Source organism: Hydra viridissima, unplaced genomic scaffold, assembly GCF_058129835.1.
Source record: "Hydra viridissima isolate aposymbiotic clone 2 unplaced genomic scaffold, HvirCarnegie_v1 scaffold_1, whole genome shotgun sequence".
NCBI lineage: Eukaryota > Metazoa > Cnidaria > Hydrozoa > Anthoathecata > Hydridae > Hydra > Hydra viridissima.
The window spans coordinates 38,466,303-38,488,992 of record NW_028324300.1 but is presented as its reverse complement, the minus strand read 5'-3'; the positions used below and the strand labels follow the sequence as shown (position 1 = coordinate 38,488,992).

Here is a 22,690-nt window from a genome sequence, read left to right as displayed (position 1 = left end):
GAAAGTTTGATTTAAGCTCCAATTTCTTTTTTATATTTACCCACTGATGACAAGACGTGGTTAGCTTGTTGCAGATGAGTATTACAGGCGCTACGAGTAATTTATTTTTTTTTACGTTAAAATTTCTGTCCGCACCAAGAAATGTTCATTCTATGTTTAACAATTATCAAGAAAAATTAATGCAAAAATAAGTAAGACTGTCAAAAGTTAGTAAATGTCATTACCTTTTATTGATGCGTTTAACATTTAAGCTAAGGCAGAACTGCTCACAATTATCAAAAACCTCTAGATATGAACGAAGAGTCTTCCCAGCTAACAAAAAACGTTCAAGTACGTTCGAAGAACGTTGGAAACGTACTTAGAACGTTCTTAGAACGTACCCGTTTCTAACGTTCTACAAACGTTTCTTGAACGTTTTGTGTTAGTTGGGTTCCATTCTTTCTGTAAAAGAAGCATTATCATTAATGCTGGATTCAAATATGACCAACTTCACTAATCAACTGCATTGAAATGCTGAAATTTGCAGAAAATCTGTACCTACTGTATTTTAATATCAGTTTGGTAAAACCTTTGTGCTAGGGGAGACTTGTACTAAATGGACCTTGTACTGAATGGACCTTATACTGAATGGACCTTGTACTGAATGGACCTTATACTGAATGGATCTTGTACTGAATGGACCTTTTCAAAAATAAGAACTTAGAGACTAGTTAGACGTATTTTTGTCATCGCAAATAATTCACCTTTACAAAATGTCTCTTCAGTATGTCTGGATTAAATTTATTCGATGAAAAGCAGTAGTTATTGAAGTTTTCAAATTTTTTGAGGCAATTGTAATTTTTTAACTTTCCTGAGTTTTCAACTTACAAAGTTTTTTCAAGGAGAAATTAACTCTAAATATTATAATACTATAGATATATATTATGGACTTCGGATATTAGTAGAAGGAAAGTTATCTAAGGTACAGATTGTTGTAATTATATGGGCAGCAGATGGATTTTGATAATTTTTAGTGAATGAACCACCATTTATTGTACTGAATGGATCGGACCATCTTCCGATAAAAACATTTATTGCGTTTCAATTTGTTACTTACTAAAACAAAATACTCGTGTTTTTTTAATATAAACAAGTTGTGAAAGTGTGACTAACAAGTTATACTAAAAAAAACAAAAACAAATCATAAACTTCAGTATTGGATGGCAGCTAAATTTAGGATACAAGTTACTTAGTAAGGTAATAAGTTTTACTTTAACATATTCCTATTTCGAATATTATATTTCATAAAAAGTGAAACTATTACTTTAAGTTATTAAATTTTTTGAATTTATTTTATAACCTCAATAATTTGATACTTTATTCTTAATATAAAAAATAACGAATAAAGTATTACTTAATGTAGCTTATATTATTCGACATTTAAGCTTTTATATATGTTATATATAAAAAATAACACGGAAAAGTAGTTTTTATGATAAAATTGTATGCAACTTTTATGATAAAATTGTATGCAACTTTTATGATAAAATTGTATGCAACTTTTATGATAAAATTGTATGCAACTTTTATGATAAAATTGTATGCAACTTTTATGATAAAATTGTATGCAACTTTTATGATAAAATTGTATGCAACTTTTATGATAAAATTGTATGCAATTTTTATGATAAAATTGTATGCAACTTTTCTTCATTTTTTGTTTCAGAAGCATTAAGAGACATAGGAAAGCAACAGCAGTAAAGGGTGGTTGGGATCCAAAAAACAGGGTGGTTGGGTTCCAAATAATATGATCAAAGCAGTTGAGAACGTCTTGACAAAAACTCTATCTGAAAGAAAAGCTGCTGAGATAATTATAGTCAAACATTCAACTCTTAAAAGGAGAATTAAAGAAGCTCAGCAATCACCAGAGGGATTAAATAAACTACAATGTTTTCCATATAGTAACAGTTATTTCAGTATCAGAAGAAAAAAAGCTGGTTCAGTATTGCTTAGTTTCTTCAAAAATGGGATATGATTTAAGTCCTCCTAAACTAAGAGCACTAACATTTGAATATGCTCTGAAACTTGAGAAGAAATTTCCGCATTTAAGTCCAGGTTGCACAAAACGATGGGATATAAATAAACGTGCTGGTTTAGAGTTTTTTTAAAACGTCTTCTAGAACTTGCTATAAGAAAACCAGAGGCAACATTGATTGTTCGAGTGTCAGCATTCAATAAACATAATGGATCTATTTTATAATAATCTGCATTGCGTTTTGACTAAATACAAGTTTTAAACAAATGACATTGGGAATGTTGATGACTACTGTTCAAGTGCCAGAGCATGGTTTAGCTGGAAGAGGAGAGCGTCAAGTTGGCTCTGTTACAAGTGCTGAACGAGGCATCTTGGACATAGCAGAAATTTCTGGAAAGGCTTGGACAAAAGCATCAACACCAGTTTACATCATTAGTGGTTTTTCGGCATCTGACATAGATCCATTTCAACCAGATCGATGGAAAGATGAAGAATTTAATTTATCCCAGGTTACAAACAGACCCAATCCTGAGGCACTCAATATCCAGTTTGTGTAGAAATAAACAAACCCAGTTCTGAGGCACTCAACATTTATCCAGTCTCAGTAGAAATAAAAAGAAATTGTGAAATTAACAAAAGCGCAAGTAGTTCCCTGGAAGTAGAAAGTAAACAGCCTTATCCTACTGCAAAAGCTCGTATATAAAAATGCAAAGGTGCTCGCAAAAAGCTACCTTCTTCCATTCTAACTGATACTCCAGTCAAAGAAGCTCTCCGAAATCAACAACTTCAGCAAAAGTTAAAAGAAATTTAAAAAGTAAACAACTAAAGAGATCGAGAAAAAAGTCTAAAAATTCAAAATCTCTAAAGTTTCCAATATTAACATTTGATAATGAGGCTAACACTAATGATACCAATGTCAAAAGAAGAGATAATGGTGCTGAAGATAATTTAAATATATTTGGAGAAATTAAATCAATTAATGACTTGTGTGCAATATGTGGAGAAATTGGCCAAGACAATGAACTGTGGTACCGTTGCAGACAGTGTGCCGACTGGGCACGTAAAGCATGCACAAGAGCAGATGATGTAAACCTATATGTTTGTGGTTATTGTAATTTCACTTCCTGATTGAGACTTTTGTCTGAAGTTGTAATAAATATTTCAATTTTATTTTCGTAGTCAGAAAAATCTAGATTGTCTCAACATACTCTTTTCTTTTTTTTTAAGCTCCCATTTATCACTCTTATAATGAACAGATTTAAATCAAAAAACACTTTCTAACATATAAGAGTGTAAAAAAAAAAAAAAAATTTGGCCATAAGAAATTATAAAACTCAAGGTCAAAATGTGTCCAAAGTAAGTTTGGCCAAGCTCAACATCATGGTTTATCATGATTCATTTTAGGTTAATTTTCACTATGATAACAATATTATTATTCAATATTGGATCATCAATACACCCTCATTGATGTGCATAAACATTTTTTTTATTATGAATTTACTGCTAGTCCATTCAGTACAAGGTTGGTCCATTTAGTACAATCAACTGTACTGAATGGACCATTAAACAATTTAGCACGGGTCATATTTATCGCATTTTTTAACGTTGTTCTATTTGCTCAATGGTGTGAAACTTTCACGGATAGTAAGTTAAGATATAAATCTTGTCTTCTGAAGTAATAAATCCGCCATAGTTATTCACAAAAAAAATGTTATTCGCATTTATTAAAAAGTCTAATTTTGTGGTCCATTCAGTACAAGTCTCCCCTATCCTTAAGGTAAGAAACTTACTGACTATGCTGCTGCAATATGGGTTCATCCATGAATCAGAGATTTTAAGTCTAATTTATATTACATGCAAGAAATAAAAAAAGCTAGACAAAAGGCTGCAAAGAAAAAAAAAGCAAAGAAATAGTTGTGAAATTCCCCATACCTTTATAATTTCTCACTGAACTTGACATTTACAAGAGAATTTTTAGTGCACTTTATCTAGAAACTTCTAAGCTTTACCATTGGTAATGGATTCCCTAGAGTTTTTACAAGGTCTCAGTGAAAAGGCTGTAATGTAAAGCACTTGTCCTTAGTAAAAAAGTTTAAAAATAAATACAAGAAATTAAAATGTTGTCATCAATTGCAAACTTTGAGAATGAAAACGCTAAAAAGACACAAGAAAATGCTGTTATTTGAGTGGCTTTGTAAAGTAATAGTGGCTTTGACCAGAGTTAAAAATGTTTTGACAAAGGCTTTAATGCAAATTAAAGTGGTTTGTTTTCGGACATTTTCTTTATGACTAAGTTTCGACTATTTTACACATCTATAAATGTAACTATTTAATGTTTTTGAAAAAGCTGATTTAATTAAATTCAGGTGCACACAATGTTTTTAATGATAAAATTGTTTACTTCAGTTTACGGTTTTAAATATGTTATAGTACAGTATTTTTTTACTCGTATTTCTGCTTATACAATGAAAGTTGAGAGTTTGTTTTTTTACAATGAAAAACTTCTGTGTTAATGTATATATCAAAATAGGAAAAAATCTCATAAAGAAAATTGGTTTTACTTAAGAAAGTAAAGTTCACGTCTGCATAGAGATTAGAGCTCACACTTCAGTTTCATCTGAAGTTCAGTGTTAAGGCAGGGTCATACCTATGTTTAAACCAATATAAAGTTATGACAAAATTAATGACTTCATATTTTATTTTTGAAAAAAAAAATCTTTTAATTACATGGATAATTTTGACATAATGCTTTTTTATTCTCAAAGTTTTAAAAAAACCACATGGAAGAAAATTGATTGGTTTAAAAGGCGCACATCAAAACATGGATTTGTAGTGAATGTCTAATCACTGTTTTAGCAAATGATATATCTAAAAGAATTGACAGTGCTTCAGTATTTATTCATGCCTTTCAACTTCATATGATCAATCTAATTGGTGTATGAGAGACTTGAATTTAGCAGTTGAATTAAAAAAAAGCATTGTTGCTGTTATAGTACCAGATGGCTATCAAATAAAAAAGGAAATTTAACTTCTTATTGCTGGTAAAAAATACATTTTACTTTGATTACTCTAGACTTTGAAAGCACAATAAATGACGTGTTAAGAATTGCTAAAGAAATATAAAAGAAAAGTTTTAATTGCCAATGCTTTTTTCCTTGATCTTATAATCATATTTGTAACAAATGCCCTCATTCAGAATGGCAAGTGTGTTAAATCAATATTATTTTTTTACGTCTTTATGTTTGGTCATGTAAAATGTAAAAAGATTGTACTTATTTTGGCTAAAAATCATGAATTATGTCACTAATGCAAAAATATGAATAAATCCTATGGTTTAAGTTTTCTCTGTTATTGATTTTTTTAGGTTCAACTCTGTCAACAGAAAAAGAGGTAAGTTTTCTGATAAATTTTTATATATTTGTTTTTATATCAGAATATGTTTCTTTTTGATTCTGGTAGGGACCAGAAGTTCCAAGCTATCATATATTTTGTTGAGTTTTTAATCTGTCTGACTTGAGCTATTTACAACTTTAACTAGAATCAACCAAGTCATGTTTAAGTGCTCAGTTGCATCTAAGAAGCTGTTTTCAAGCTCTTAAAGATCAGTTAAACCAAGCTTTAAGAGTGTTAAAGTTCAAGCTGTATTTTAAGAGCATTTTTAGACATTGAGGTTTTTAAATAATCAATTTTCTTTGGATTTTTGTCAATAGACAAATCGAATATTTATAGTCAATTAGCGAAATTTAGAGCAAAGATGAATGAAGATCATTAAAATGCTTCTAAAATAGATGAAAAAGAGGTTGATGGAAAGCGTTTTGATGGAAAGCGTTTTGATGGAAGGCGTTTTGATGGAAAGCGTTTTGATGGAAGGCGTTTTGATGGAAAGCTTTTAGATGGTAAAAATTTAGATGGTAAGCGACCTCTAATCCACATTAATTAAAACATAACTTAAAAAACGTAAAAGTAACAAATCTTATTTTTTCATTTATTTCAACTTTATTTGTTGAACTACTTTATGAGAATTTTGCATCATATTTTCTGAGTGGCTTCAAAGAAATAAAATTCCTTAATTATGGTTAAGTTATCATTAAGTTATCATTACTAACTTTTTCACAAGTTCAGCTTATAATCCATCTGTATATTTGTTGATTTTTCTGTTATTAACTTTATAACGGAAAAAACGCATACCACATTTTAGCCACTGTGTATTAAGGTTATTGCGTTTTATAAGTGAATTACTATTTTTTGCTGCAATGTCTTCTGAAAAGGCCGACGTGTTTTTTTAACGGCGAAGAAAAATAAAAATGCTTAATAAAAACTGATTAAGTTTTAATTGAAAAGTAGAAGATTGTTTGGACAAAAAAAGATTATAAAAGAAAAGATTGTGTAAAGAAAAGAAAAAGGAAAAAGTAAAAAAAGTAAATAAAGTATTTCAAAAAGAATTTTTGGTTTAAAAAGCTTCCGTGAAAATCTCGAAGATACCGGAAAAATATTTCTATTGAAAATCAAAAGATAAAGTTGACTGCAAGTTTAAAAATTATAAGAGGAAGGAAAAAAATATATCAATATCACTTTCATATTAAAAATCAGATAAGCCAAAACAAGAAAACACACAAAAACTGTTAAAATAGAGAAGAAACACAACTGCTGTCAAATGAAAAAGAAATATGAAAAGTTTTTTTATCTAAAGATTATATAGTAGTTAAAATTATATCTTCTTATATAAACTTAGATAATAACTTCCTTCTTAGATAGTATACTTATATATACATATTATACATATACTTTTTTTCTTGATTTTCTTTTTTATACAACTCACTGAGATTTTTTCAATTCAATTTTTTTTTTTCTTTATTTATTTATTTATATTTTTAAATTTATTTATTATCATTATTAATTTTTTTTTTTTTTTTAACCATCTTTTTTCTGTAACTTTTAATGATGGTGTTGAAACAATCTTGTGGTATATGCTTTAAACCGGTAGCTTAAAATCAATCAGCTATCCTATAAGATCTATGTGACAAGTGGATACACAGAAAAAGTAATCGAGTTGACAAACTGACATATGAAAAAATCAAAACTTTAAATACCTGGTACTGCTTAATCTGTACAAAAACATTTCTTCCTTTCTCTAATATTTCTGATCTTGAGTTATCTACCGCACTTGCAGGAAAGTCACTGAAATTTAACCTCGTTAAAAATTTATCTGATAATCCAAATTTGAAAAACCTTTTTGCAGACCTCAATCACTCATCTTATACTTCAATCAACTGCAAATACGTAGATGTTCCTAGGTACAATGAGTTATCCCGAAATTCCGTAAGTTATCTCCATATAAGTATATCTTCTCTACCATATCATATTGACGATTTTAAAATACTATTAGCATCTTTTAATAATATGCCTGATATTATTGGAATAACGGAATCTAACCTGCATGATAAAGATGTAACTATAACTAATGTTAATTTAGACGGATATGTAACCGTTCACACACCAACTAAAGCTAAAAAGAGTACTGCTTTGATATATATTAAGTCTAGTTTAAACTTTAAAGTTAGAGCTGACTTAATCCTGGTTAAAAGTAAACAACTCAAATCTATATTTATTGAAGTAATAAATGCTAAGAAAAGCAACGTTATTGTTGGTTGTTTATATCGTCATCCAACAATGTGTCCATCTGAATTTATTGATCATTACCTAAATTCTATTCTTGAGAAAATTAGCTTAGACAAAAAGAAGTTTATGTTAATGGGAGATTTCAACTTTGAGTTGCTTAAATACAATACATCTAATGAAGTTTCACATTTTTTAGAATCAATGGTTTCAAATTCTCTTTTTCCTTTTATTATACAGCCTACACGTATAACCACTCATTCTGAAACGGTAATTAATAATATTTTTTTAAATTTTTATTCATCTGATAAAATCTCAGGCAATCTTACCGCTTCAATATCTGATCATCTTGCTCAGTTTATAATAATGCCGCATTCCAAAACGCAAACTTCACCTGAACCTATTTTTAGGAGGTGCTTTAAAAACTTTAAAAAAGCTGAATTTATCCAAGATATTTCAAATGTTGAATGGGATGACTTTATAAAAGAAGAAAATAATGTCAATTATTCCATTAAAAAATTAATCGAAATTTTTGATTGTATTTTGAACAAACATGCCCCTTACAAAAAATTGACAAAAGATCAAGTAACTAGTGATAATAAACGTTAGATAACGAAAGGCATTCTCAAGTCAATAACAATTAAAAATAAACTTCATAAACAATATTTAAAATCAAAAGACTGTAGAAAGAAAAATTTACTTTTTATAAAGTTTAAACAATATCGTAATAGTATAAGCAATCTTATAAAGTTTAGCAAAAAGGAATATTACACAAACTTTTTTAGTCACAATATCAATAATATAAAAATTACCTGGAAAGGTATAAAAGAGTTGATAAATGTAAAGCCAAATAAAAGTTACTCCCCAACAAGCATACTGATCAACAACAAATGCGAAACTAATCCTAAAGCTATCTCTAACCATTTTAACAATTTCTTTACTACGATTGCTTCAAAATTATCCAATGGAATTCCGAATTCTAAATTCAACTTTCAAAAGTATCTGACCAATCCTAATAGCAACTCTTTTTATGTGCAACGGTTGACTGCACCAACTATCGTCTGATCTCTCTTCTTTCTAATTTAAGCAAAATTTTTGAAAAAGGTATGCATAATAAATTATACGACTTCTTAAACTAAAATCAATGTTTATATATACACCAGTTTGGTTTTTGTAAAAAGCGTTCTACAGCTCACGCTCTTATCGAAATTACAGAAAGTATAAGAGTTGCTCTTGATAATGGAAACTTTGCCTGTGGGTTTTTTATTGATTTACAAAAAGCTTTTGACACCGTAGACCATGGCATTCTCCTATCAAAGCTTAACTATTATGGTGTACGCGGCATCCCCTTGCAATGGTTTAAATCATACCTTTCCAATCGTCAACAGTTTGTTACTTTAAATGGCACCTTCTCAGACATTAAAAGCGTTTGCATTGGTATTCCTCAGGGATCCATATTAGGTCCTCTTCTCTTTATTATTTACATCAATGCTCATAATACTTCTATCAAACATTCAAATAAGTATCATTTTGTTGATGATACAAATCTTCAATTAACGACAAACTCCCTCAAAAAACTAAATAAATATATTAATGAGGATATGGCCAGTCTTGTTCAATGGCTCCGAGCAAACAAAATCTCATTGAATACTAAAAAAACAGAAATAGTAATATTTAAGACGCAGTATACTAACTTTTCTAAAAAAACTAACAAGAATCTTCCAAAATACTTGAACTTTAGAGTAAGCGGCCAAAAGCTGCCTTTGTCTGGTACCATAAGTTATCTTGGTGTTGTGATAGATGAGAAATGTTCATTTAAAACACATATAAATAACCTTACTCTCAAATTAAACCGTGCCAACGGCATGTTAGCAAAAATTCGACACTACGTTAATTTTGAAACATTACTATCTATATATCACTCAGTTTTTGGTTCACATTTACAATATGCATGCCAAGTTTGGGGACAATCTAAAACCGTCCGTCTGTCTAAAATCGTTTCGCTTCAAAATAGAGCAATACAAATAATTCATTTCTGTCCAAGAGACTTCCCTACTGAGATCCTGTATCTTACAACCAAAGTTCTTCGTTTCTATGACTTAATCCAGTTTCTAAATTGTTCATTTGTCTGGAATCAACAACACGGTCTCCTTCTTTCTATATTTCGTTACTACTTTAACAGTAGGACAACGTGTGGGCATAACCTAAGATCAGTCACTTTTAACAACTTAACCATCCCATAAAAACAGACAACTAAACATAGAATAAATTCCATTACATATCAGTGTATCAATTCTTGGAACACCCTTCCGTACACCCTAAAAACAGATTTTATCCTTAGATCCAAGAATCTGTTCTTAAAGTCACTCCATCATTTTTATCTAAAAAGTTACGCTTAACTTTATTCTTAACCTCTATAACTTTTTTCTTTATGTTTATGTACATTTTATAATTTCTTATTTGTGTATATGTGTATATATGTATGTATATGTGAATACATTATAATAACTATTTGACCTATATTTTCATTCTTTTAAAAGTCTGTTTTATAAGTGTTACTTATAAATTTTTGTGAAGTTCTACTTTTACTGTGACTAGTTTATTTCTTATGTTTTTCTCTTATCTTTTCTTTATATTATTTAGTTCATTGCGTTTTATTAGTGAATTAGTATTTGCAATGACCTTGTTTTTTGTAACATCCTTAACACGAAATATACATTGATTGATTAATTGATAAACTTCTGTTTATACTTTGCCATTAATAGAAAAAAGACAATTAGTTTTTCGTTTTTGGAAAATTTGTTATTGCCGCCTTAGATTGGATAAAATTTTGGAAGGAACCTGAATTAATTACTAACCTTGTTAAACCAATTAGTTCTCTTTTCTTTATATGAAGCTTTTTAAATCAAATAATTCAAGTGTTCTATTGTTAAATTAGTTTTTTAAATAAGTGCTTTTGCCATACTTTTTAATGCTACAACAAAAATTTCTTACCTATTTTTTAATCTCATTAAGTTCATCATCAGATACCATTAATTTTTTAAAATCAAAATTGATCATCTGCTGCTATTGATTTTGCATCAAGTATCTTTTATGTTAGCCTTGCTTCCACAATTGCATGTGTTGGGGTTTCAAATTTTAAACCTGGCCATTGTTTTGAAGAAATACTTTCATTTCCCACAACTTCCTCTGATGATTCATTTAATACTAAACTTGACACTTGACGTTTCAAAACAGCTAGTTTCAAATTATTATTTTTAACTTAAAAATCAAGGGTTTCTTCATCATCTTTTTCTGCACCAGAACCATCATACAATTGTATTAAATTACTGGACGAACATAGGAACTTATTGCCACATTTTGACAGCAAATCAGAATATGATGTGTATAGAATAACTTTAACTGTGTCAACTTTTGGTACATTAATTGATGGCATCTGCAAATATCGATGTTAATTTATAACGCAAAAAGTAAATTAATTATTTTTTATTAGTATGAAATTAACTAATTTGTTCTAAATTTGTTTATAATTAATACGATTATTAATATTAATTATCATTAATATAAGATATAAACATCATGACCTACCTGCTGGCTGTATAAGAGGGTAATAGGGAGGACGCAGACGTTTGCTTAGGCCTTTGGTTTTTTCAAGGGTCCAAAGAAAAAAAGCCACATTACATGGTCTGCCTTTCCAGTCAAAACCAATTTTCAAATAAATTTTTCTAGGGGGGCCCACCTTAGCTCTCAGTGGTTCTGCTTATCTATATCAAATACTTTACCATAAATAAAATTCATTGGGATAAGAGTTGGATAGGTTATATTTATATATCAAAATACCTTAGATGTAAATACATATTTGTAAAATATGAATGCTTTTTTTTTTATGTTTTTTACTTTTTATTACATGAGACGTATCGCTAATTTACTTTACACGTGTCTGTGCTTTATGTCAAAGCTGTTGTCTCAGTTTTTAGCCCTATCCCTAGTAGTATTGTGCTGAACTAAAAAACTTTGAAGAAAGGTACTATTGAGTTTATAATTAAAAGTTGCAGTGATAATTATGTTTGTTTTTCAGGATATCATCTTTGAGCTAATTTATCACCATAACGATGTTAGTGTTTGCCGAAAAGAAGCTCTGCATGTTATTTGAAATGAGAAAATTTGGTTTTGTATATAAAATTGTTATTTTTTATTTAACTTTCCTGAAATTTTTTAAATTTTATAAAATTTTTACAGATTTAAATACTAACTTCTTAAATTAATGCTTTAAATACATGCATATGGTAAATAAAAGTAAATCAAAGAATTTAACTCAAATGAAATTCAGAAAAGTTCTTAGCTCACAATAATGAGAATATTCAACATTGTGTTTAAGTTTGAACTTTTTCTTTCATTAAAGTGTTGCGTCTATAAAGTTGTTGAAAACTCAGCATCTTAGATTTTTAGGTTTTTGTTCTTACTGTGTAAGAAACACCAACCTTCAATGGATGATATTTTTAAATCAACATTTATTTCTTCAGGTAAAGAGATTGGGAAAGACTGGATTATATTGGGATGTGTACTTTATCTGTTAAAGATGTTGAACTGGAGAATATGAAATAGAAAACATACAAAATATTAAGCCGGTGGAGGAAAGTGAGTCTCCCATGCTAGATGTTTTAGTAAGTGCATTGGAAGAGGCAGAAAAACTTGATTTGATAAATACTTTATTAATTGAAATTTTTTTGTCAATACATAGAATATTAGCCACGATACAAAGAATGTTAGCCTCAATACATAGAATATTAGCCTCAGTCACAATTAGAAGGTGCATTAAAGATTTTTCATTAATTTTTAGTTTGCTTTACTTAAGCAGGAAATATTTCTGATTGTGTATTGTAAAAAAAATTTTTTTTTTTTACTCAAGATGGCAAATATTAGCAATTGGTATGTTTTTGTACTTTCCACTTCAGATAAGAGCACTTTAAATTGATTTTGGGACCTATGCTTCTACAGGGTTGTTATTCAGCACAATGTTTTCATAACTAATCATAAAAATAGGGGTGGAGAAAGTTGAGTAACGCCATTTTGGTGAATGTAATCTCATGCAGTGTTTCAAATGTTTCTTTTCTTCCTGTTTAAAAAGGATGTTTTTGTAACCATGTGTATTGTGGATCTATTTTGGTTTCTTTATTGCTAATAACTGTCCATCTTTTTATGAGTTTTATGAGTCTGCTGTGATCCCTTATGTTAACTGGTTTTAGTTTTATTGTGGCTTGTTTAATGGTGAACTATAACTTTTATAGTTTTTCATAAATGTTATTTAACTGCAACTCAACAATAAGCTTTTAGTTTAATTTAATTATTGAATCTAATCTATTGATGAAGTTTAATGTGAATCTGGTTTTTATTTATTTTGTTTTAATTTTCTTTTTAAATTTATTTACTCTTACTAATTGATGATCTCTATCTAAATTTCTTTTTTTTTTTTTGTTTTTACTTACATTTTATTTATTTACAAATTGTGAGTTTAAATCAAAGTTCTTGACTAGCTCTACATTGTGTTTTGAATAAATTAAATAAACTATATAGCTGACTTTTAACTTCTGTATGCTATTTGTTAGTTTTCAAGTTATTATTAACTTTTCTTAATGATAGCTGTTTGTTAAAGCTCTAAAAAATGCAGACCCACCCTGTTGGGGGAGGATAACTTTTCCTTACTAAAAAATGGAGAGGTTTTGGAGTGGGTTTGTCAACTCAAAACATTATTTTGTTCTCTTTATAAGCTTAGGTTGACAGGCTTCAATATTCCTTTTTTTTTTTATTATTATAAAGAGTATATAGTGGGTTTGCAAAATTAAGTCCCCAATTAAACCTTTAAAACAAAGTTAATCTTTTTTTTTTTTTTCAAAAAGAAAGTTAACTTTGTCTCTAATCGGTCTTGAAAATCCTTTTCTTCTTCTATTTAAGTTAAGAACTAAATTAGTTGGGTTGATGCTAAGAGAGATATTACTGTTTATTTATCATTTTTTATTTTTTGATTTATTTTTTTAGTTAATTTTTAAGTGAATAATTATTTTGGTTCATTGAGCGAAATGGAGTACAAGAAGAAAATGTTAAAAGTTGCAAAAAATTTGTGTCAAATTGATGTTGAAAATTTGAAGTATATTTATTCTGATATTGGTAAAGGCATTCTTGAAAAGGTCACAACTAGTCTGAAGTTGATTGAAGTGTTAGAAGAGCATGGTTATGTTGCAGAAAATAAATTAGAAGGTTTTAAAAAAAATCTTCATGATATAGGAAGAACTGATCTTATTGAAATCATTAATGACCATGGCCAGGCTTCCTTATATCGTAAGTGTTTTATTAAATTTTTAGGAACTTTGATTACATCTACAGGGGGCGTAAAAAGTTCCCGCACTCAGTATTTATGACGTAAAAACACGTAGAACAATCATAATGTGCCAAAAGTTTAAACATTTATTCTTGATAACATACCAAACAACAAAAACAAGACAGATCTCAAAAAGTCCTGCTTTCGCCTTGATACACGCCCTGAGGCGCTTGGGGAATGCTTCAACCGCGGCGTACACCATACCATCGTCAAGAGTGGCCCATTCTTTTTCGAGTGCTTGCCGTAGAGAGTTCAAATTTGGATGGCGAACAGCTCCAACGTTGGCCTTCATAATTCCCCAAATGGAATAGTCGAGGTATTAAGATCCGGGCTGTTTGGAGGCCACTCTTCTCGTGTGATGAAACCCGGAAAATTGCCTTTGCACCAATCCTGGACAACCGTTGCTTTGTAGGCTGGGGCGGAATCCTGTTGAAACGTCCAAAACCGCTGTCCGAAGTGTGAATTGGTCCAAGTTGATACCTCTGTCGTCAAAATATCATCCAGGTAGTTTTGAGCTCTGATTTTCACTCCTTGATCGACAAAAACCATTGGCATCTTGCCGTCTCCTGTAATCGCTCCGAAAACCATCACTGCTTGGGGGTGAGCTGCCTTTGAAGCAATTCGACCTTTCTGGTTTGCTTCTTGAACGTTTCCAGCGATTATCCGGCCATTCTGATGGTTCACGAACTGCTCGACAATGAAGAGACACTCATCCGTGAAGAGAATCGTCGAGGCGTCCGCCGGCTTCTTGAATCGCTTGAGAAGCTCCATGCAACGGGCCAAACAAGTGGCTGTCATCCGATCAGTAAATCCGTGAGCTTTTTGAATTTTTTACGAGTATTTTCCTAGCTTTATGTGGACGATTTGCCAAACTGAACCTTCCGAAATCCCTTCATCCTAGGCCATTTGTCTCATCGATCGTTTTGGGTTGTATCGAATCTTGTCGCGGATTTTTTTGACGATTTTACCCGAAGTTGCAGTTTTTGGTCTTCCAGAACGTCGACGATCATAAATGGAACCAGTTTCTTCAAGTCGCTTCAAGCAATCGTAAATCGTACGCCGCGGATTTTTCAGAAGACGAGCGATCTCCGATGCTTTCTTTTTCTCTTTAGCTAGCCTCTCGATTGCCGGCCGCAAATCTCTTGATTTCGTCATGGAACCTAAAAACTTCAATATTAAAACCTATTCAAAGATTAGAGAAGAGCATAAATAATGCAAAAAAATAAACGGTGTGCTTTAAAATAAAGGAAATAACGTCGTTGCCAGAGGAGTGCGGGAACTTTTTACGCACCCTGTAGTAAAAAAAGTGTTGTTATCAACTTCGACTAAATTAAATAAAAGTCGACTAGTCGAAAGTTAAAATTAGTCAACTTTGAAAAATCAAATAGTCAATTTAATCAACTCTGGGTTTCCTACAAATTGTCTAAAATTTGATTTAATCGGGTAATTATCCTAACATCCTTATTTCTATTTTTTCATTTGATTTAACTATAAAAAATCTTTAATATTGTTATGATGCTGACCAATTAGTAAAGAGATACCTTCATAAGTTGTTTATCTTGTAAAAGTAAACTATTTATAAAGATTGAGCCATGCGTTAGAAGATCTTTCGGTTTTTTAGCTCAACCAAAATACCTGAATATTGAACCTAACTTGCAGTACCACATAAGCTTAACTCTTAGTTTACTGTATGTAGTACCATTTCATTAATGTTTCCTTTTTCTCATTATAGTAACCAGTTGATGCTTTTTAAAACAAAATGCTAAGTAATATGTTATAGTACTGTAAGGGTGCGAAAAAGTTTTATGAATCGGCCACACCAAAAAAATTTTAGCCTCATTTGCCCCCACCTATCTACGCCAATATTTTTTATTAACTAAATTTTTTGTTAATTTTTTGCTTTAATTTTTGTGAAAAATGATATAAAATGTCCATCTTTGTGATTGTAATTTTCGTTTTAATTTGTTTGTTTATTAGATTTTAATTCATATCATAAATTAGATGAATTAAAATAGAATAAAGAAAACGCTCTTAATATAACATCAGCATGAGTTACATACCACCAGAACATCAGTATTATATACCACCTGGTTTTTTTGTTTACTCACCTAAAGTTCATTTTTCTTTTATAGCATCTAAAAAATATACATTAAAGTATTCAATTATAGTAACATTTTTTATTCAAATATTTCGACTAAATCAACTTATTGTCAACTTAGTCGATTTTAAAAATGTATTTGTTGATTTTGGTCGACTCTGAAAAATACATTAATCGATTTAGTCGACAGTTGAATAATTTCAAAGTTGTAACAATCCTATAAAAAAGATCAAATGTAAGAGGTCAAATACTTAATTTATACTATATTTATACTATATTTATACAAATACTTAATTTATACCACAGTTTTAAGGTATGTTATGGAGCATTACCGAAATTTTTTAACCAATAATTGTTAGATATTATGGAGGTTTTTATATAAAAGAAGTTGCTAAAACCAATTTAAGTAAATTTAATATTTTTTTCTGGCATAAAAAAAAACATGTTTCATGGTAAATATTTTTCTTTCAAATAAATGCTTTCAAAAAATATATTTGTACAAACATGATTTTATGATTACTGAAAGAATTATTGCTGCATCTTCAGTTACTACTATAACCAGGCTTGGTCGGGAAGCGATCGCGATCGCTCTCGCCACTGACCACGTAAATAATATTTAGTTGCGAAAAACTGGCCAGATATTTTAGTCTTTTTGAGAACATTGCAAAAAGAAAAAAAAAAAAAAGGCCAAAGATTACTGGACCGATGAGAGACAATTACAAAATTAAAAAAAAATAAAAAAAGAAAGGAAGATAACTCTAACCGCGAAGAAACTTAAAGCAAAATAAATTACGCTTAGTACAAATATTTTAGAAACATCGCTATTTTATAATTTGTTTTTAAAAAATTAAGCAACATTTTTTATACAAAGTAACATCTTACGATTGCTTAATAAGGAAACAAATGTTCCTTTAATTTATGAAAGAGTATAATACTATTTTTATTTATAAAAATTATATTATACTCTTTCATAAATAAAAGAACATTTTAGAGGGAGCTTTAGCCCCGGGTCTCGCTATGTTAGGGCTCCAAAATATTCAAGACTTTTTTTTCAGTCATTTTTACGCTGTTTACGGGGCTATTTTAATTATGAAAGCCTTTTTTATGGCACATTAAAAAAGGCTTTCCTAATAAAATGGAAATTTTGCCAAAATATTTGTACTAAGCGTAATTTATTTTGCTTTAAGTTTCTTCGCGGTTAGAGTTATCTTCCTTTCTTTTTTTATTTTTTTTTTAATTTTGTAATTGTCTTTCATCGGTCCAGTAATCTTTGGCCTTTTTTTTTTTTTTCTTTTTGCAATGTTCTCAAAAAGACTAAAATATCTGGCCAGTTTTTCGCAACTAAATATTATTTACGTGGTCATGGAAATTTTGTTCTGCGAAATAGATTTTTTATTACGTGGAATTTCTACATTTTAGTTTCAGGTGGTTATCCTAATTAAAATAGCCCCGGCCCCGAAAAGTCCAACAAGATTCTTATAAAACTAACGCCAGTTTTAGTTTTATTTAAGCTAGATTATTTTATAAATAAAAAAGTAAATTTTTTTTATACCTATTTTATGCTTCGCGTAGTTTGAAAATTTTAACATATTTGAAACAATTCTTCTTGGTAAGATGAACAAACAAAATAATTAAATCATTGAGTTACTGTAGAAATAAAATTAGATAAAAATCAACTAAAAAGTTTATAAATACTTCATGAAGAGGAAGCGGAACTGCTTCACAATACCGCAAATGATGTTTAGTGAATGGGATTTATAATTTTAATTAGTATTTAAAACAGAAAAAAGTAACTTTAAGTATAACGAGTTTGTAAGAATGGCAACTGAAGCCAAATTAGTTAGAGTTAGGAAACCAATATCAAAGAACTTAAAAACTTTTCTTTCTTTGGGGGAAAGAATCAGTTATCGGGTACACGGAAGTAAAAGGATTAGTTGTTAAAATATGGTGTAAGATTTGTGTTAGGCACAAAACAGCATTGTTAAAAGATATTTTAGTTAAAGGAGCGTTGAATTATTCGTTTATTGAGGGAACTTTTGGTTTGGTGACAAAACATCAGGTAAAATTAAAATGATTTACTTTTTAATTTCTCAGTCAAGGAAATAATTTTTGTATAATTTTTACTTATGAATATAGTTATTTTACAATGTTTCATTAAAAGTAACATGCATAAAGTATTATATAATGACCCGTGAATTTATCTTATAAGTTATTACATTGCGAAGAGAACGTACTTTTTACAGAATTATTTAATTTTAATCATGATTTTTTTTGATAATAATCAAGGTTGATCGTCATCTTAAAGGGCAATGGCATAGGTTGGCGGTACAAATTGAAAATGGGTACTCTGAAGATCCTGGAAGTAGTCGAGTCACCAATCTCGATATAGAAAACTCGGTACCACATGATAGCCGCGATGCGTTATTAAAGATGTTAAGAAATGCTCATGAAATGGCTCTAAAACCAAGCATGCCACATAGCCATTTCGAGACCCTGATAAAATGTCAAAAAATTAATGGTGTACTTTTTTTAGAAGGAAAATGCAACAATTGCAAAAAACAGGTTATTGATTTTTTTTATAACCTTTACAATCTTTTTTTTTCTAAATGATTTTTAATTTTTTTTTACAACATTTTATTTAATATTCTTTCTTATCGATTTGTTTATTTTTTATTTTTTTGTTGTCCGTGCAAAACAAATATAAGGTCAGCATAGTTATAAAAGAAGTCGTTTAAAAAAGCAACTAAAACAAACAACGCTAAACAGGCATTAGTTTAGGGATCGTCCATAAATTACACAACGCAAAACTTATTTAAAAAATACTAGTATTTTTAACAAAGCTTTATCAGTTAAAAAAAACAACTTTATCAGTTAAAAAATTGTTCTCCATTACGGGAGCCAGTTGCTCGTTTTACCACGTTGTAAATAGTACATCATTAAAAGATTGAAACTACATGGATAAAGATTAAGCACTTTGTTGGATTTTGTTGGACACAAGGACTTTATTAAAAATACCAGTAAGATATCACAAAGTCCTTGGGTCCCGTGGAATAGTTTATTTTTCACATTTTAGTCCATTTTTAAAATGTTGTTTTTAAAAAGTTTTTTTAAATATTTTTTATTCAAATTTCTATTTTTAGCACGTGAATATATCTCCTGCATTGCCAGTGCTCTAAAAGAAAAAGTTGCTAAAATCATCAATGTTAAAAGTTTTTTCTCCATTCTCTCCGATGGCTCACAGGCTAGAAAAACGAAGGAGGAGAAAGAGTTGATTCTTGGGCGCGTTGAACGTGAGGGGACCCCTGCTTACTTTGTAGTATCTTTACTTGATATGAACAATTTGGATGGAATGGATGCTAATGCCATTAAAAATACTATTGACAGCACTTTTAATGAATCAGGTAATATTCGTTTAACTGCGGCAGCTTACAAATCCAAACTTGTCAGCGCGACGGCCGATGGAGCAAGCGTCAATTTTTGAATTTATAATGGAGTGTTAACACAATTAAAAACGATAGAATGTGGCTGATTAAAATTCACTGCGTAAACCATCGTTTAGAATGAGCTCTAGAAGGTGCTGTAAATGATATATCACAGTTTAAAGAGTGTGAACGCTTTTACATTTCCATTTTAAGTTTATTTCGCAATTCTGGCATGTTAAAAAGCGCGGTTAAAAAAGCTACTGAGTCTTTGAATATTACATACCACACTTTGCCTAAAATATCGTGAACGCGCTTTATAAGTCACAGGAGACGAGGTTTTAAAAGATTATTACATAACTGGCCTTCACTTGTTGTGGGTTTCGAAAACGCTCTTGCGGATCGCGACACCAAAGCAGATATGCGTGCTAAGATTTCTAGGGTACCCAAACGGTTGCATGAATACAGACTATTATGTATAGTTTGTAGTTACTTGGATATTTTAGAAAAATGATCTCCGTTATCGTTGGTTTTCGAAAAGAAAATGTTAATAGTCACTGAACTAAAACCAGCAGTAGATGTAACTAAGGCTAGCTTAGACAAATTAAGTAATGAAGGTATCGATGATACTATTGATTCAAATTAACTAAAGTTTAGAATCAATGAAAAAGATGGCACAACTAATCTTTTTTCTCTGTATTTCAAAAAATCGAATCCAGAGTTTGTTGATTTTGAGCTCTGCAAAATGGCTAATCTTAACTTGGAATGTCTTAGTTCTGCCATTAAATTAGGAAAATCAGCAATCGACATCATTCTGCCATTGGTAAACGATAAATTTAGTTCGCTGTTAAATTCCATATTCGAATCAATAGATTGGTTAGATCCACAATTATGGACCGCAGACAGCATGTATGGTGATGCCAGCATCTCTTTATTACTAAAGGAACTCTTCTACCCTATAGAGGCTGCATGAATAGATTTTAAAATGGTTCTTCTAGAATGGAAAGCTGCAAAACTAGTAATAAATACTCAGTACATCATTGCACTTACGCCATTTGAAATGTGGAAGAAGTTTTTCTTTATCATAGAATCAAGTTTCCAAACTTTTGTCTTTTAGTTCAACTTATGATGCGTATTTCTGGCTCTAATTCCGCTGTCGAACTCATTTTCAGTATTCTGACTGTAATACTGACTAATCGTCGTTTAAAGATGAAACACTCAACAATGGAAGACTCTATAATCATAACAGGGAATGACCAGAATTTTACTTACCAAGAACGAGAAGATATTTTGAGTCACGCTGTGGATATCTAATTAAGTAAGCGAAGAGTTTATCAGCTAATGCTAGCAATGCCACTGACTATAGTAGCGAAGAAAGCTGCTACAGTAACGATTTTAGTTCTTCATCTGAATCGGACGGATAGACATTTTATTTTAAAATGTTTTACTTGTAAGTCACTTTATGTATGTAGCTATGTTTGTGTTTTGTTGTGTATGCTTTTGTTTCGTTTATGTAAGTTTATGTTCTATCTCGACCTCTGGCGCGGTGCTGATCCACTCGTAAGTCACATTATGTATGTATTTATGCTTGCGTTGTGAAACAATATTGTCTAATGTTGGATATAGCTCCTTAACTTGTGCTTTTGTAGAGCTCTCTCCTTATGGGATGCTGTTTGCATACTACTCTGTAGCTTGTGCATAAAACAGTTTTCTAGTTTTATTGCTTGGATTTAGTCCCATAAAATCATTACATTACTGAAGAGTCCTAGAAGACGAAAGTTATTGTCTGTTACTCTCGAGTCCTTAATACAAGGGGGATGGGAATAAAAGGGAGGGTGGGAATTAGCGATTGCAATCCCGGGATCCCGAAATCCCGGGATCCCGGCCTTATTTATGATCCCGAAGTCCCGGGATTGTCAAATATCAATCCCGGGATTCCCTATAATATCGCACGGTAATGAAAAAGGGTAATGAAAAAATACATAAAAATAACAACAATTTTGTGTATCAATAAAAAAGTTTTTATTTAGTATAAAATTTAAAATGTATTGTATTTTCAGTTGTGTAATAAAATACGATATCGAAAAGGATTGATTTAGAGAAAAACTAAAGTGAAAATATTCGCACTATGTCATGTTGGTTAGCATATACACTATTTAAAAATTGAATACGATTTGATTTAAATAATAGATTTGTAAGCAATTAAAAATATTATTATAATATGCTTGCTTGCGATACCCAGACTTTGTATCATTATTTATTACGGTTTATATTTATTTTATAATAATTCGTTATATAATACAAATTTACGTCGTTTCTAAAAAGTTATTTACGTAAACACTTTTAAAATACTCGCGTTAAATTAGTTAGATTTTTATATACCTTAATTACTATTGTTAATAATTTTTAATAGCTAAGTTACTATTGTCAGTTTTTTCAAACTGAAGAAAAGCGCGTTTCTTATATGGTAGAATCTTAAAATTAAAAACTAAATCAGCATGTCGTATGTGGATTTTACAACTAAAAGTAGCTCAGCTATTTGGAAATATTTTTTACGGGATGAAAAAGGCCAAACAACGATGTGTAAATTGCCAAACTGCAAGAAGATTTTAAAAATTGGTGATGGGTAAACAAAAGGACTTCATACACACATGTTGTCGGTGCATAATGTGAAGGTCGAAATTCCAACCCAACCTAATATTACCGGAGAATGCACACCAGATAAACCACCAAAAAAGAAATCTAAATCACTAACAGAATACTTTTCGATTTATGAAAGGGAAGATAAAACACTTAGTACTACACTTGCTCGTTTAACGGCGTCTGACGGGCTTTCATTTAATGTGATTTGTTCTTCAACAGACTTACGTGCCGCTCTAACTATTATCGGATTCAGAAATCTACCAGCGTCAGCAAACACAATTCGTAATCATGTAGTAGAGTACAGCAAAAAAATAAGATTAGGTTTAGTTCATCAAATTGAAGTGCGCAAGAAAACGGAATTCGGTGTAGGAGAGAGATTTTTTTTGTCTTTTGATGAATGGACGTCACTTCGAAATTGTCGCTACATGAATATTAACGTTCATGGACAAAAATCTCAGTTCTGGAGTTTAGGCTTAGTGCGAATAACAGATTCAATACCAGCAGAAAAGTGCATTGAACTATTA

At 30.3% G+C, this 22,690-nt stretch overlaps 1 protein-coding gene, 1 long non-coding RNA gene and 2 pseudogenes across 4 annotated transcripts in view; all 4 read left to right on the top strand.

Moving 5' to 3' along the window:
* The first annotated feature begins 22 nt into the window (after nt 1-22).
* On the top strand, nt 23-12,940 carry LOC149894862 (uncharacterized). 2 transcript variants are annotated; one of them, XR_016451802.1, is made up of 4 exons: nt 23-96; nt 5,379-5,404; nt 11,709-11,802; nt 12,154-12,940. It is a non-coding gene; the product is annotated as an uncharacterized LOC149894862 (long non-coding RNA). The 2 variants fall into 2 exon arrangements; XR_016451801.1 differs by having other exon boundaries at nt 11,709-12,940.
* On the top strand, nt 310-3,217 carry LOC149894863 (uncharacterized; annotated as a pseudogene).
* Nucleotides 12,941-13,319: 379 nt separating the features above from the next.
* Nucleotides 13,320-15,638, top strand: LOC149894861 (uncharacterized). Its single transcript, XM_090085153.1, has one exon. It carries the CDS (start codon nt 13,708-13,710, stop codon nt 14,044-14,046), a length of 339 nt encoding a protein of 112 aa, XP_089941279.1. The 5' UTR covers nt 13,320-13,707; the 3' UTR covers nt 14,047-15,638.
* A 1,807-nt stretch (nt 15,639-17,445) lies between these two features.
* Nucleotides 17,446-22,690, top strand: part of LOC149894860 (uncharacterized) — a 28,058-nt pseudogene continuing 22,813 nt past the window's right edge. The window contains exons 1-3 of the transcript XR_016451791.1: nt 17,446-18,163; nt 18,391-18,655; nt 19,245-19,505. The product of XR_016451791.1 is annotated as an uncharacterized LOC149894860 (transcript). The remainder of the gene's footprint in view (nt 18,164-18,390; nt 18,656-19,244; nt 19,506-22,690) is intronic.

Excerpts from the sequence above, each read along its gene's own strand:
- LOC149894861 (XM_090085153.1), top strand. The coding sequence starts at position 13,708 with ATGGAGTACAAGAAGAAAATGTTAAAAGTTGCAAAAAATTTGTGTCAA.